Source organism: Arvicanthis niloticus, chromosome 26, assembly GCF_011762505.2.
Source record: "Arvicanthis niloticus isolate mArvNil1 chromosome 26, mArvNil1.pat.X, whole genome shotgun sequence".
In the NCBI taxonomy this organism is placed as follows: domain Eukaryota; kingdom Metazoa; phylum Chordata; class Mammalia; order Rodentia; family Muridae; genus Arvicanthis; species Arvicanthis niloticus.
This window is the reverse complement of record NC_133434.1, coordinates 28,012,921-28,029,971: the sequence shown is the minus strand read 5'-3', so window position 1 is coordinate 28,029,971 and position 17,051 is coordinate 28,012,921. Positions and strand designations below refer to the sequence as shown.

At 43.3% G+C, this 17,051-nt stretch overlaps 1 protein-coding gene across 4 annotated transcripts in view; it reads right to left on the bottom strand.

The window, feature by feature from the left end:
* Positions 1–12,721: 12,721 nt before the first annotated feature.
* Positions 12,722–17,051, bottom strand: part of Ca12 (carbonic anhydrase 12) — a 55,250-nt gene continuing 50,920 nt past the window's right edge. For 2 of the 4 annotated variants that reach the window (XM_076925376.1, XM_076925379.1), the window contains 3 exons: positions 15,818–15,850; positions 14,926–15,013; positions 12,722–14,175 (listed from right to left, as the gene is read on the bottom strand). In XM_076925376.1, the coding sequence (XP_076781491.1) occupies positions 14,106–14,175; positions 14,926–15,013; positions 15,818–15,850 (191 nt within the window). In that variant the 3' untranslated portion in view covers positions 12,722–14,105. The remainder of the gene's footprint in view (positions 14,176–14,925; positions 15,014–15,817; positions 15,851–17,051) is intronic. The other 2 variants (XM_076925377.1, XM_076925378.1) reach the window with 2 other exon arrangements.

Here is a 17,051-nt window from a genome sequence, read left to right as displayed (position 1 = left end):
TGCTAGCCTTCACCAGCATCATAGGCTGCTCCCGTAAATGCAGTAGCCTACACTCACATTATAACGTAGCCCAGGTAAGGCCCATATATAACCTGTATTTTTCTTGCTATTTTTTCCATTTTAAGTTTTTCTTTCTCGGGCACTAAATTATTTATTTGAGTATAAATCCAGGCTCTTTAGGATTTATTATACACTGAGTTCCTTGGAAGAGATTGGCAGTGCACTTTCTGTGGATTCCAAAAGTTTATTCATTAAAAAAAAAAAAACCAAGAGCAACATGGACCCCTCTGTTTAAAGCTCCCGTGTGTGCCGTCTGAAGCTGGGCTTTTCAAGGCATAGCTCGACATTTTTATCTCTGAGAAGCTGGGCTGGGAGATGAACGATGTACCTTTGGCAGGTCTTCTCTGGACTTAGTGAGAGTGTAGCTAAACCACAAAGTAGTGTGACATTGACACTTCTCATTTGTCCCTGTGACACCAAACAGCACCATCACCCTAATGGTACAGAGTGAAATTGGAGATAGACATTGAGCTGCCAGATTTCAAGCTGGCATGGGACTTTTCGTCTTCAGCAGTTTGTCTGGGTTCTGGTGACTATGAAACAAGCAGCATTCCCTTTATAGGACTACCCAAGGGCTTTGTTAGTCTTCCAGATCCGTCCTCTGGCTTCCTCTGTGACAGGAAATGCTACTGCATTGTGAGTCTACTGTGGAAACTGGTCCCAGCCCAAGTCTTTTGGGAACTTCGAGTGTAAAGTAGAAATGACCTCTTCGTGGAAGTGATGCCTTGGTGAACCCAGCACACACATGCACTATCTATTAGAGCCAGGGGCAGCAGCGAGAGGGCTCGGCAGTGACACTGAAGATGAGCCTGACAGCACCATGGTGACAAGAAGAATGGACGTGTTTGAAACGAAGTGCAGCCAGTGTTTTGAGGTAGCTAGAATCTTCCTCGTGAACTAAACCTTAATTGATGAGCCCCCACCATGCTTTAAATACTTGAGTGTCTCAGTGGAGAGATGCAAGCGTAATAAAGCTCCTAGCGAGACTACAGTCTTCCTGAGAAGGCACCGTAGTTACCTCCGTAAAGGTTACTTCAGCTCTAAGTCACGTCGCTGCCTCTGCTGGTGTTCGTTGGTTTGTATCTTCATATAAGATTTTCCCTGGACTAGAAAGACAAAGACGTAGAAAGCAAACAGCAAACTTCACTTTACGGAGCCAAGAGCAAGAAGATGCCCACGGAGCTGGGACATGTTTCCCCCTGAGCAGAGTTATTACTACTGTCTTAATACACCTTGTATGTAGACCTTGTGATAACATGTTTGCTTGTTTGAGGCATGGAGAGAACCTGAGAATTTGAATGTTGTTATGCTTGAGCTCTAAGCACGTTCTTTAAATACACCATGATATTAGGAATGAGGCAATTATGAAATCTCAATTAATAAAAACTCAGATGAATTGGCTGGGAAGATGGCTCACTGGTTAAGCGCACACACTTCTTTCAGAGGACCCAAGTTCAGTTCCCAGAGCCTCTTTTGAGCACCTCCCAACCACTTCTAACTACAGCTCCAGGAGTTCCAAGCCATCTGGCCTTCAACTGCAACAGTGTTCATGTGCCCCCACAGGCAGGAACATACACACTCAACAAAAGAACCAACATACATTTCCCTAGTGAAACTTAGTCAAGGAAATGATTGAACAGTCCTTGGTTGCCGGTGGTTGTTCTCACACTCTGAGTGTTGCTGTAGCTTAGTAGAGCTGTCTCAATAGCCTGCTCTGCACCTTACCTAGGAAGCCTGAGGAGGTAGAGTCTTAGACATACACACTGAAGTGCTGCTCTCATTAATAATTGAAAAGGGATAGCCTGGATGATGTATGCTGTTCGTCACACAGGTTTTCTGTGAAGAGAGAAGAATGCACATAAAATTGACCTTGGAATTTTAAATATTGTTTTAGTGCTTGAGTCACAGAGATTCACTGGCCATGAGAATAGCAGGGATAGATTCAGTTGCGGTCTAATATAAGCCACATTTATCTTTGGTTTGTTGGAACCAGTGCTCTTCACTGGAGCCGTGTGCTACCGATCCGTTCTTTCCCTTGCCTGACTAGCAGTGCAGTAGCAGCGACCTCTTCAGAGCCTCCTGATGAAATGTCCTCAGAGGAAGTGAGGACAGTGTCTTCAGACTGCTCAGAAGATAGCTTTTGTTTTCCTCAGCTTCAGCCCTGTATCAAAACAGCTGTTAACAGTAGTAGATCTGAGCACTGAAGCCTTGCTGGGGCATGTGCCACCATGCCCAGCTAAAGGATCTCATTACGATCACAATATTTATCTTTTTAGTTTAATAATAGGCTTGACTTTCGTCTTTTTAATGTTTAGAGGCAATGGAAATGGACACTATCTCTCTGAATCATCTGTAACATTTTTATATGTTAAACCTTTATGACCCCCACTCTACAACAGCAGACCTTCCAGGCCTGTGTTTTTTTTTCCCAATGGACAGTAAAAACATCATTTACCATTTCATTCCCTGTATCTCTCTCATTTGGAATAGACCATCCTTCAGTATCTGTTACTATAGTTACTGCCTTGTAACTATAGTTACGGCTGCACGTTCCGTTGTTTGTTACTGATCAGTTATGAGACTTTCAAAGTGAAGTTCATTAGCTAATAAACGACTCGCAAAGCATGTCTCATTTCTTTGTATTCACGATCAATTTGGCACAGAGATGTTCCTTGGGGCTTCTTAAGCCAAGTAGAGAGGAAAAAAAAAAAAAAACCTCAGATTTTGGAGCTTTATTTTGAAAAATCTCTAAGTAATTGTGAAAGAGTGAACTTATAACACATCACAGAGCAGTAGCTGAAGACAGACAGAGGCAGGTGAAAACAAACATGAGTTAGCTTCTAGTTGGCAGCTTTGAACAGCTTCGTCTTTTCCCTTTCCCTCCCCTTAGTGGGGAGATGAAGCGCATGGCCTTTACCCTCAGACAGGAGGTTCAGGAAACTGGGAGGACCTATCATTGGAGTCCATATGGTGGCAGTTGGCTCTGTTTGGAATGAGGCTATTCCAGGTTTATACTAATCATCTTCCTGAATGATCCAACCTTAGGGCCGGTAGCTCGGAGCTACTAGCTTGTAATACATGGGATGAGGTGCACATTTCTTAAGCTAGCCCAGAGTTGGCTACAGTTTCATTGGCCTTTTCTCAATAAAGTTGTGAGTCTTGTTAGATGTCATTTATTTGGGGATTAGTTAGAATGGACATTTCCTGATGACCACCTTCAGATATGTGAATCCTCTATTAGGAAAATACAAATATTTTATCTTCAACTCATCAAAAATTAGGATAGAACAACTGCTCAGTTGGCTTATGGTCCATATTTGAGTAGAATACTTGTATTCAGACACTTTAATGTGTGAGTCCTAAGACTTTAAGGCTCAGTGACTTATATATGGTATTTGTTATTTAAGTGTAAATCTTGTAAAACTATACTTTTAAAAAGTATTTGTGTAAAATAAAACGTGGAGCGTATAGTACTTTCTTGGGGTTTGCCTTTCACACAGACTGTTTAGACAGCTTTAAAAGGAGAGAAGAAACAAGATACAATAGAGTCACTAGAGAACTTAGAGTTAACCACATAGATTAAAACATCTAAGTTTTAGCCAGCCGTAAAGGTCATATCTGTAATCCCAGGGCCCATGAGGATGAGTCGTCACATCAAACCGGCTTGAGCTACAGCAAGACCCTGTTTCAAAAATCTAACTATTGTGTTAAGGAAATTGTAACATAAACTACTAATTATGACTTAGCTTCTAGGAGGATAGAGGGCCGTTTATATAGATACAAAAATAACAGGTGCTAGCTGAGAGCCATAGGTCAGGAACCCATGTGAGAGCTGGAAAGGGGAGGAGTTAGGAAGGAGGGAAGGGTGGAGGGAGGGAGGAAGGAACCCCGTGGGTGGTGATATCCTGGGAGTAAGCGCAAACGTGGGCACACACTGCTGACTGATGAGTAAGAAAGAGCAGGAGTGGATGGTAATGTAAGAGTGATGAAAGGTGCTGACCTTTATGGAAACAATTTCACTGAGGAGAAAAGGCTTATCACCTAAATGGGGTGGGTTCTAGAGAATGGGAGGACATGCCAGTCTCCTGGGAGGGAGTATTGTACAGGGGTGGGAGGAGAGCCTGAGGAGGATGGGGAGCCACAGAGGCCGTAACTATGTTGCAAATGTATTATGATGGGAATGATCCAATAGAAAGGAGAAAAAATGATGTAGAAGAGAGGGTAGCAGTTACACATCGAAGCCCCTGGGAAGTGAGGAGAGAGGGATATATTTAACATCAAAGGCTTATTAAATAAATACAGATGTTCAAAAATCAAAAATTAGGAAAAGCTGAAGTTAAAGGAAGAAGAGACAACATAGCTAAGAACAAAAAAGAAAACGGAACGTTACTAGAGATCTCACATTAATAAAAAGGGGAATACTGCCGTCAACTTATTGTCAATACGTTTAATTTTTTAGTTGAGGAGCTGGAGAAATGGCTCTGCAGTTAAGAACAGTGCACTGCTTTCCCAAAGGAACTAAGTTTTGTCCCCAGCAACCACGTCCGGCAGCTCAGAATCATATGGAAGTCCACCTTCCAAGGGATCCAGTACTTCTGGCCTCCACGGGCATCTGTGCTCGTATGTATGCCACTCACATGCTACAAACAGGCCTATCCACATGTGCATAGCTACAAATAATATTTTTAAATTTTAGATGAAAAGAATGAGGTTTAAGAAACACTCATAAAGCTTATTCAAAAAATAGAAAAGCTGGGTTTGGAGAGGTGGCTTATTATTTACATTAAAGAGCACTTGCTCTCTTGCAGAGGACACAGGGGTCCAGTTCCCAGCATCCACATATTGGTTCACAATTTTCTGTAATTCCAATCCCAGGGGTTCTGACACCCTCTTCTTTCTTCTAAGGGCACTGAATTCATGTAGTACACAAATATATATGCAAGCAAACACATACATAGTGAAATATATATATTTGAAAAAAAATATAAAAATCGGTGTCTTTTCAGATAGCTTTTCCTTGCCTCTTTGTCTGTTTCTGTACATGTGTGTGGTAGGTGCATGTGTTCCAGTGTGTACACATGCTCGCCTATTTGTACATGAGACTTATGCATGTGAATGCTGACGTTGATGGCAATAATCAGCCTTGGTTAGGTTGTTCTTCCATCTTATTTCTTGAGACAAGATCTCTCAGTCAAACCCAATACGTACTAATATGGCCATCCAGCTTGTTCTGGGAGTCTCCTGTCCGTCTCCTGAGGCTGGAATTACAAGCAGGCCCCTATCAGGTCCACCTGACATTTACATGGGTTCTGAAATTTGAACGTCTGTTCCCACTCTTGCAAAAGTGCTTTAACCACTGCACTGTCTTCCTAGCCACCCCTTTCTTGCTTCTTAATATTGCTTTTCATTATCTGTCGAGAGCTAGAGATCACCTAGCAAGTAAAACAACTGCTAGGATGTGTTTCATGTTAAACTGCACTGGCTCAGTCTGGATTTAAAGCTTGCTGGTTATTTATACCAGACACAGGGTTCCTTAGGGTTGTTGTCTGTTTGTGCCAGAAGCTTGGGGTCCCGTTGGGGTACTCTTGTTTTCCTGTCCTCTTGACTGTCGCCTTCCTTAGTGCTTATTTTAGAGACTTGTCTTACAGCTTCTTCTGCTGCAACACACCGATACTGGAGTTCTGTTGTTGCAGCAATATGGGGGTTATATCTTATAACAGTCGTTTTCAATCTTTCTTTAGTACAGTTCGTGTTGTGGTGACCTCCAATCATAAAATTATATAGCTGCTACTTCATAACTGTAATTTTTGCTACTGTTATGAATCATAACGTAAATATCTGATATGCAGGATATCTGATATGCGACCTCCCCCCAAAGGGTCAGGACCCATATGTTAAGAACCACTGTCCCATAATTTTAAAATTATCAGCTTTTCAGTGAAATTCATCCTGGGCTTTCTCTTAATTTTGTCCTTAGTCAATAAGACAGAAAGACTTACTGGGGAAGGCAATTGGAGAAAGCCCTTTATTCAGGTAATATGAGGCTCTGAGTGTGGGAGCCGACTCCTAGCAGAAAGCAGCTATCAGCTTTGCAGCCATCTCAGGCCATATACCCTGACAAGAGACTTGTTTTTCAACAGCCTACAACAGCTGAGCACACTCTGACAAACATCTTGTTTATCCCACATATCTTGTTTTGCTGTTAAGTAACCCCAGCTGCATGGTACATGTGGTAAAGTGTCTTCAGCTGTGTTCCCCTGCTTGTGCTTATAAATACCCAGGATTTCCTTGCAATAGGAGGAGACAATAAGAGAGGAGACAATAAGAGAGAGACAATAAGAGGGAGACAATAAACGAGAAACGGGACTTGATCACACACTCTGTCTTGTCTCCATTCTTTGCATCTCTTCCCTTCCATCCCCACTCTCTCTCTTTTGCTAGACCCTGTTGTCTGATCCGCTCGGACCAGAGCACTTAGCCCCAAAGTGTGGGGCAGTGCGGTTGTCAACATCTGAGAAACATTTTTTTTTTTTCTAAAATCAGTAATGAGGACAGAAGTATACACTCTTACATAATGTAGTATGTACTCTTACATAAAGTAGAACTTGAAGTTGGGGTTCTTCATCTCAGCCATTCTGATGGGTGTAGGATGGAACCTCAGAGTTGTTTTGATTTGCATTTCCCTGATGACTAAGGACTTTGAACATTTCTTATATTGTTCACCCATAGTAACAGAGACAGCATGGCACTGACATCAGAGCAGACATGTACACTAATAGAATAGAAGAAAGAGTACCCAGAAATAAACCCAGAGCTGGAGCCAGCTAATTTCTGACACAGATATTTTTAAAAACCAAACACTGGAGAAAAAGAGCCTCTTCAAATAACACTGAGGAAACAAAATATCCACACATAGAAGAATGAAATTAGGATATCTCACTCTGCATAAAAATCAATTCAAAATGAGTCAAAGACCTACTCTCCATTCTTGGATATTCTCAAATACATCCTTGGGACTTCCTTTATTTAGGTGTGCCATAAATATCTCCACATTTTTATTTTATTTTTATTTCCAACTAGGAAGTATCTGACTTCACGGTCTTTTTCAAGTGTCACTTCCTGTGTGAAGCCTTACCTGACTTTATTAGACTTAGGTAAGTAAATGGCTTTCTCCACCATGAGCCCTTACGTGTTTTATTCTTAAATTGTGACACAACTTACAATCAATAAATAATTTATAATGGAATATATGTACATATTCACCCCCTGTGTATTCTTATACTCCTCTCCTGCCAAGACATAGAACGTATCATTTCTCTAATGGTTGTTCTTCATCCTTTCAAGCCAGTCCACACAGACACAACTAGTGGCTCTCATGTCTATTGTTAGAGGTGAATTGTGCTTGTATAGGACCATCAAGATGGCTCAGTGGATGACGGTACTTGCTGCATAAGCCCAGTGACTTGAATTCAATCTCTAGAACCCATGTAAAAGTAGGAGAAGCAACTGCACAGACATGTCCTCTAATGTCTACAGTGCACACCATGTTCCACACACACTCAAATATATATAAATTTTTTAATTTTTAAAAATGTCTTGTTCTTTTTTTTTTTTTTTGAACTTTATATAACTAGAATAACATGAACTATTATACTTCTGCCTCTGGATTCTTTTGCCCAACGGTTTTCCAGGCTTCATTTGTTTTAGTGAATACCGGTATTTGCAACTTTTTATTGCCGAATAGAGTTTAGTTTTGTGTATATTCCATTTTATGGTTAGCCATTCATCTGTTAATGGACAACATAGCATTATGTTCAGGTTACTATATGTTATAGTCAGTGGTTTTTGTCTTATGCTAGAATCCCCACCTCTTATTCTACACTTAGCAGACAATTCATTAAACTTTTGCTTTCAAATGGGTATGTGAGATAGTCAGTTGAAAACCGCTTTAACTGATAGGAAGAATACTATCTTCAATTCACCAGTGGTGAAAAGGCAGTGTCCAGCTCCTGAACTGTGTTTGTTAACGGCTCCATGGCCCTCCATGGAAAGGATTCAAGTGGTTCTATGTTTGTCACAAGAAGAGACACTAAGACACGTGAGACCTGGTTTAATCAGATATGCTACCTGGTTGTGTTATGTGTTTCACTAGAAAAGTCTTTGCTTCAAGTTGGCTGTGTCATCACTGAGTGGCTGTAGGGGCCTCAGTATGTCCTTGAGCCCAGGGATCCTGTGTTTGTTGTGCACACTGTAGGCCATTAAAAGAGTTAATATTTGAAAGGGGTGAACCCAAGTGGAAATGAAGAGTTTGACTTACAATATTGAGAGCTCGTAGCTGGCCAAGTGAATAGAGCTCTCACTCCTTCCCATAGTGGGAGCCTAAGGGAAGATGGTACAGCACTGGCCAAACCTCTCCTACTTGGTGACTAAGAGGAGCTAAGATAGTTTGCCGGTATGTGGGTCCCCCTTACCCCTTAGATTTATTGAATTATATAATTGCTATAATAAGGCTTCTATTTAAAGTGTAAACTTCATACATTCTTGACATACATGGAGAAACCAAGTGAGCCTATTCACCAGTCCAGCCACTTCTCATACACTTGTGAAATCTTTACAGACACGTGCACCATACCACTCCACCTCCCCCAGGCAACCACTGTTTCCTGTCACTATGTTTATATTCTTTAGAATTCTCTCATATGAGATGACATCCAAGTTTTGACTGAGATGCACACACTCACACTGCGCGTGTTTACTGGTTTTCTCTAGACCTGTCGATGTATGTCACCTGGTGGCAAACATTTTTTATGGTGAAGCACTCAGTGCAGCCAGGAATTTGGCCCTTGTTTGTGCCAAGTCATAAAGTGATAAAGGAGCATAAGTGGGCCACAAGGTTCTCCCCATGACACCCAGCCTCATATCTCCCTGAAACCTTGTTCAACACTCAAATCTGAGTCATAAAAGCCACGATGAGCCGCTGGCTGGGTGACCTTCAGAGTGGATGGCAGCTCAGTGTGGCCAAACTCAGATCTACCCTGCAATGGTGATAAGGATTGTGCCTCTACTTCTTGCAGATGCCCCAGAAGTCTCCGTTCCTCCTGTGGGGTTTGTGACTCCCTGAAAGATCACCGTTCTCTAACATAGGGCAGATTCACAGGAAACAGTGCAATCAACAGAGTTCATGTGTGCACCACACTCTGCTAGAACTTCACCTCTTCAGCGGGCTGGCACCTAGAAATACCTTGTAGGTGAGAGGAACCAACAACTTTAAGGAGGTGGGAGGAGTGAGGGAGGGAAGAAGAAAGAGCTGCTGTGTTCTGTTGAGGATAATCAGGTACCAGCTAGAGTAGAAGACAGGCAGAAGCACTGAGACACCGCAGGTCCAAGTCACTCCTCAACTCCTGGACCCTCCAGGCAGTGTCCAGGGTCAGGAGGACTGTGAAGCTTCTGATGCTACAGGGAAGAAATAGGAGGAGAGGAGCTGAGTCCAAGGTCTGCTGCTAACCTGCTCATCTTGGCTTGATTTTCCTTTTTCTCCTGTTTCCTTCCCTCTCTGGTGTCCTCTAAAATCTGTCTCCCATTTCCATCCTTCTAACCCCAAGTTGGTCCTCTAAACTAAACGCCCCCTGTGCAATAAAATATGGTATACATGTAAAATATACAACAGATTTTTAAGTCGTATGAGAGCATAATTGAAATATCTCATTTCAAGTGCCGATTACATATTGGAATGACACTATCTTAGGTCCTTTGGATTACAGAAGATTTTTAAAATGTCACTGGTTTCTTTATCCCCTTTTTGTGTGGATACTAGAAAGTCTAAAGCAGTGGTTTTCAGCCTTCCTAATCTTAAGACCCTTTAATACAGTTCCATATGTTGCGGTGATGCCCAACCACAAAATTATTTTGCTACTTCTTTATAACTAATTGTGCTGTCATGAATTATAATGTAAATATCGGATAATATACACCTCAAATAGGGTCACAGCCTATAGGCTGAAAGCTAGTGGTCTCAAGAGTGCTGTGTGGCAATTATATTTTATCTCTATTGGATAGTATATTCTTCAGTATATTCAGTCTTTTTTTTTCCCCATCTGTTCAAATCAACTTTTTTTTTTTTTTAAAAGATGGGGTCTCACTATGTAATCAAGGCTGGTCTTGAACTCTTGATCCTCCTTACCTCAGCTTCCCAAGGGCTGGCAACACAAGTATCCTGTGGCTTTTTCTTCAAGGCCCAGCTTAAGTAGTTTGAACTGTATTTAGGTGAGGGCATGATCAAGATGAGGGCTTGAAGGCATTCAACCACAGGTAGCTTCCACTTGAATGCTTTCCTGGCTTAACCCAGATGAGTCTTGATTTTACAGAGTGTGGATAACGACTGCAGAAGGAGGAGATCTTGCCTGATTCGGGAAGTGCCCTCCCAGCCTCCTGCCTAGAGGGATGGGGGTGGGGGTGGGGGGGTGGGGAGTCCAAAGCCTGAGCATTTCAGGGAACCCTGTGCCTTGCTTCCAACATGTCTGCATCCCTGTAAGTGCCATGACACCCACAAGGATGCCAAAGCAGAGGGCTGGAGAATGCTTGGGTTCTCAGTAAAGCAACTGTCAACACTTCTAGTCCAAAGCTCAGGCAGCTGCTGTGTCACCTCCCAGAGCATGTTACTCATGGATAGTTCTCTGAATAACTCAAACAGTGACGGGACCTACTATAACCTGGGTACGGCCTCATCAGCAAAGTAGTATGTGAAATCTGGATTTAGACAAAAGGTTACTTGGGGGTGATATCATGTTTCGCAAAGTATCCAAAATAAGAAAACAGGCAGCCAAGAGAGGCTCTCTCCCTACTGCACGCAGTATTGTCAGGGGTAAGAAGAGACAAACCGATTTCATATAGCTGTAACACTTGGTTTGGAATGCCTTCTCTCTTTCCACTCATCTCTTCAAATCTAATGTGGGTATGGGTACCCAAAATCCATAAGAGGGTGTTAGATCCTGTGGAACTGGAGTGATTGTGAGCCACAGGACATGGCTGGTGGTAACAAAGCCAGTTCTCTGCAAGAGCACCTAGTACTCCTGGCCTCCTGACGATTCTGTCTCAGATCCAACTCCTAGGAGAGCAGGCATTCTGTGACTTGTTCTTCAAGACCCTGCTCACACTCTGTTTCCCTCCCCTAACTGCTCCGGCATCCCCAGCCTCGCTAATAAGCAGCTTCATGGCTCAGAGCTGTGTACATCATATATCTCCGTACTCCTCCATCCTAAGTGATGAAGTCCATCTGTGTGTTTTCATTCAGAGCCAGATTCAAAGAGCTGGATTCGAATGACAAGACCTTCTGTTCTCGTCAGTTACTCATCACCAATTGTAATGCTTCATCCCCTGTTGCCTCGGGAAAAAAAAATCAGTCTGATTTGAAAAAATGTTTTTATTATAATCTCTTAAACTTTCAGTGTATGTCTTCATTACAATCATTGGTACAATAAATATGGAAATTCTAAGCAGACAATTGTCACAGTGACCTATGGGCTGAGGGACAGGGACCCGGGGATACTGCTACCCCTGGTGCTGCCTCAGGGCCAACCAGGAGGTCTTCAAAGATTATTGAGAGGGAGAGGAATAGAAATATTATTAAGACTGTCAGTGCAGCAAATTTTAGAATATCTATTAAAGCCACGGATACAGGATTTACTATAACAGAAGATAGATACTTAAAAAAAAAAACAAAAAAAAAAACAAAAAAAACAGAGAGACTCAAGTTCTCCTGTTAGAAGCAGAGGAAAGATTGCAGGAACCAGTGCCTTCCTTGGGTCCCCAGTGCCTGTCCTCATCCACTCATGCATTGTGTTGGTCATCTCCACCTGCTATGTGCCCAGCCCTGCATCCACCCAGGCTCTCCTAAGCACCCACCTTGCACCTCACACAGCAGAGTTAGGAGTGCAAGGCGAGCTGTGCATCAAATACCACAGCACTGGTTTCCCTCAGTGGTGTGGCCAGGTGTCCACAGAATGAGTTTGAATTTGAAGAAAGCGGCATCTTCGAGAGTTAAAGGTTGACAGCGCTGATTCTTGGAGCACTCTTTCTGCCTCCCTGGCCTTGTTTCATCTCAGCCATGAGGATTGAGCGAGGACTGAATGCCTGGACCATGCTGAAGGGGAAGAAGGAAGGAGAAATGCCTCTGTTTCCCGCCCCCGCTAGCATCTCTCCTTTTATGACCAGTCCCCATTCCAGCCATGATGACCTCGCTGCACTCTCACATAACTTGTCAGTGTAGACTTCTCTAAGACAGTCTTGCTGCCCTGGACTGCTTTAGGATAGCTTCCGGCCAACAATCCTGGACCAAGGTCAGGAAACCACCTAAATTGTGTTGCTTCTTCTTGAAACTTGTCCTTACTGTGGTGACACCATCAGGCATGTTGGTCCCAAGGCTAGGGTGGCACCCAGACTCCAAGGCTGGCAGAGGTCTTGCATGCATGCACATATACAGCGGAGCCCCCATCTGATCACCTGTAACCTTGCCCAGTGAATTATGCCACAAAGACACAGGGCCGCCACTATAAAACACTGTGATAGAAGACTTGTGATTTTTATCAAGTCAGGAGGGAAAGATAGAAGAAGAAGAACGATTATATATATGCATATATATATATACATATACATATGCATATATATACATATATATATATATATATATATATATATATATATTTCTTCAAGAGGACATTCTGTGCTGTCAAAATGAGACTAAATCAGCGAACTCCCTATAAACTGCAAGGAACTAACAATTAGTGGCTGGTGGCTGAGACTTCTTTTGAGCCATGGAACTGACTGCTCTCCACAGGGATCTTACCTCTACAGAGAGAATATGACAAAGGGATTAAGCATTCCCAGAAACCATGTGACTGAGAGGAAGAACAGGGAGGTTCTTAGAAACATTCTATTGGTTTGGGTACTTAAATACCAGGACTACCAAGATAGCTTCCTGCTTTGATAGTATGAAAATACATTTCACCTATACATTATTTAGACTTCCCCACAGCCAGAGGAGTAGACAGTGAGTGGGCAGTAGGAAGATCAGACAAGGTAGAGCTGACATTTGGGCAAAAGAGGCAAAGCTGTCCGGTAGTCTTGCTTCTGTCTGTTTCCCATGGGTTCAAAACAGAGTAGATTATTCTAGGATTCAATCTATTACCGGACAGAGAAAGTAATTCATTTTCAAGTAATGCAGTGGCGTATAAAGCATAACTGTCCTCCTGAAGCTAAGTAGGGGATACTGTACACTGTTTTTTTTCCCCACACTCTACCTTGATTTCAGTTCTGACTTCAAAGGAAGACTCCTGGACAATGTATGCCTTCCCATTCCCTCTTTTCCCTCTTTTTTCTGTCTCTCGTTTACCCCCACTAAGGATAAAACTTGGGCCTGCCTTACTGCAAAGCTTGGTCAATGTCTGTAACCCAAAAGACAGGACTGTAAAAATGCCCTATTATAGTTTTCTTCTCTTTCTGATAACTTGATACTTCTTGTCTCAGTTTTCCCCCATAGGTGTGAGGTCAGGCTGGGGATGGTCTGTCAGAGCAGAAGGAAATCCTAGGAAGACAACTGCTTCCTGAGGAAGGAAGCTGAATTTCAAAAGTATTACCTAAGCAAAGGGTGCATGTTCTAGTCTGGAAGGGTTGGAGAATTGTAGAACGTTCAGGGCCCTGGAAATGGACCAGGAAGAATCCAGGATGGAAGTGTTTTCCAAACCATAATGGCCCACCAGCAGGTTAGGTTTGTGACCCACAAGACTTCAGAATCTTAAGCCATCTCACACAGATAGAGAAATCCACTCAAAACTCCTCCCCTAGTTCAGTTCATTCCACTCCCTGGTCACCCTGGGGTGGCTGTGACAGCAGAACAGGGGAGGGCCAGCTGGAACCTCACAAGAGTCTGGGGGAAGGGGAGACAGGTGAGCTCAAGAGAACACCTTGAGGTATTTCAAGTGTCCAGAGAGCCAAAGCATGTAGTGTCCAAAGCAAGGTCCTTCCTTGGATGTCTGAGACTGCCAGGGACCTCAGGCGTGGACCTCAGCCTCCTTCTTGATGGCTGGTTTATAAATGACTCCCTTGTTGTCACCTTTTTTGCTACAGGAACAATAAGAACACAAGTCTTGTTAGTCAAAAAAAAGAGAGACAGCACCAGAGAGCAGCCTGGCTCAGGTGTGAGATGAAGGAGGTTTAGAAGTCTGGAGTCCTCTCTTGAGGACTTTTTCCAGGTCCTTTGATCTTCAGAGAGAATGGTATTAGACTAAGCATTAACTAAAACAGAACCTGTTTGTTTTCTGTTTTCAAGGCCCGGTCATACTAGACCTGCATTCTGAAGAAGGTCTCATTATTACGCCCACTCCACTTCAAAGTTCCAATGCCGTAATTCCTAGAAACCTTATTTTCCGTACCAGGAAGAAATAAAGTATGTTTTAGGAAAAGCCAAGCATGGCAATAAAACTATGGGCAAAAGGCATTCATAGCCTGTATGAGTGAGAGATCAAGGTTTTCTTCATTTTTCTTTATTGATTCATAGAAGAAAAGCCATATGTGCAGATATTAGTGCAAAGACAAACACAAACTTGTCTAAGGTCACACAGCTAGTTAGGAACAGAGAGAGGCTAATCAGGTAGGGTCACCTCCACACCTGAGCACAGTAACCCTTAAATGACCAGTGTCCCATGCAAGGAGCTAGGACAGTGGTGTTTGGAGAGCAGCATTCTTAGGCCAGCATTGGGTTACACAACAGGGGCTTGTTCTTTGGCAAAGTTGTCTTGCCAGATAGATCAATCGTCATGGATACATAAGACAAACATTCAGAATGGGGAGTCTGAATCCAAACCAACTCACCTCTTCTTCCTTTTGAAGAGCCAAATAGACACTGCCAGAACAATGGAGATGCCAAGAACCCCAGCCAGGGCCACGGAAAGGATGATACCTGGTGAAGAGGCAGGGGCACATGTCATCTTCCTGTCTTTGCCTCGCCTCATCTTCATCATAGCCCTCGGGTGGGAAACTATGTCCTAGCTTCACAGCTGTCCTCTGTTCCCAGAGTCTAGCCTTTGGCTTTGTGGCTTAAAGGGCCACTGGCCGCTGTATTTAAAGTACCTAATGCAAATTGCAGTGGTTTCTAGTGGGGGTTCTCACACTCACACAAGGATCGTGTTCACAATGTAGACTTTCCAAAAGGTCAGCCCTCAGAGACGTGGTTTGATCTACTAGACCTGGAACCCAGGAATCTTCATTTTATTTTCAACTCTCTCCAGTGGATGCTGATACTGGTGGTCTGTGAACCACACCGTGAGCAACTCTGCTCTACAGAATAAGATCTATATTTGTTTGCTGGATGTAAGTTCTCTTGAAATGGCTCTATCAGTGTTGCCCCCAGATTTCCATTGCAGTCCTAAATAACCAACCCCATGGTGAAGGTCAGATGGCCAGCCACCTGACCTTAACACTGGGCTTAGGTGTGTTTTTACACAATGCCCTGCAACGTTAACCAGCAGACTGACTTAAGTGGGATTTTTACATACACATCACAGTGTGATTGGTTTTCATTAGAGAAACATTTGATTGGCAGTTCATTTTTTCTTTTTTAATTAGAGAGCAGCTTGAGGAGCACCAGAAGCCAAAGCGACAGCAGAGAAGCAGAGAAGGTGGACTGAGAGTTTCACAGGCCCAGATCACACTGAAAATCATGGGGTCACCCAGTTGTAGCATGCACACTCAGGAGGCCACATACCCAAACTCAGTCCTGTGTCAGTAAGCAGTCCTACTTAAAAGGGGGAGAGAAGATTAGAAGTTAATCTAGAGCCAGACCATGGTGGATCTGACCAGTGCATAGCTAAAATCTCTACCTTTTAGTTTTAGTTGGTATTCCAGAGCTTATTCATATTGGGGGATGGTTATCTTCGGCTCAGGTTGATGGGGTAGGGGAAGTCCCCACATACAGATCCATACTGTTTCCTTCCCATCCTCTATTCCTTTACCACAGTCACTTTCTTTGCTAGGACAAGACTTCAGTTTTTAATCGTGGTGGCCAAAAAGGCAAAGTGAAGATGCCCAAGAGTCAACCTACCTTGACAGGTTGTTGCCTACTTCTCTGATACTTGTCATCCCCAGTAGAGAACCTACCATGAGCCTTCTCCTAGTCCCACCTAGTCTATCATCATGGTCTGGCTCTTTCCTTTCCATTCCCACTTGGCCCTCCTGGACAAACTCCTCTATCTACCAACCTGTCTGGTCTGCTTCAGGAGACTGGTGTATTACAACTCCCCCCAAGGGGTCACTATTAGGAATAAGTATGATGAGTTTAGAGCTCTGAGTCCAGCCCAGCCATTGAAGGTAAAAAAATCTCACAACCTACTAGGGATCTCAGAAGACAGACTCCCCTGTAACTGCATCTTCCTGAACAAACAGGGAAACCTAGTCACAACTTTCCCAAGAAGCCCCTAGCCTGCCTCCTATAGGTTCTCACTACTCTTCCTCTTTCTCTCAGCCAGGACCTTCATCTAAAGAAGTCTCTGTTTACATACATCCTCTTTTCTAGTGGTTTTGTGAAACTTACAGAGTGAGTCTGTGTTCTGTGTTCACTCCTCTCTGCCTCCCTGCCCCTCTGCCTCCCTGCCTCCCTGTCTTCCTGTCTTCCTGTCTATTTGTGGTGTTTGTTCTAACACCGGAATTCTGAGTGTGACAGGCAGTGGTAACCCAGTATGACACCCAGAGATAGCCTACATCAGTAAAGCCTACCATAAGAACCGAGACTCTAGGTGAGCCCTAGTGTAAGGTGCCAGCAGAGGTAAGAATTCACTCTTGAGACTTTGAACACACTAAGGCTTTCCCAAGACCAGAAGCTATAAGGTGAAGCTTCACTCACTTGCCTTCTCCTATCCTGTGGCCAGGTCCTGGCTGACTCAACAGAAGCTAGGATACCTTTACTTCTTCTCTACCACTCTACAATTTCACACCAAGCCTGC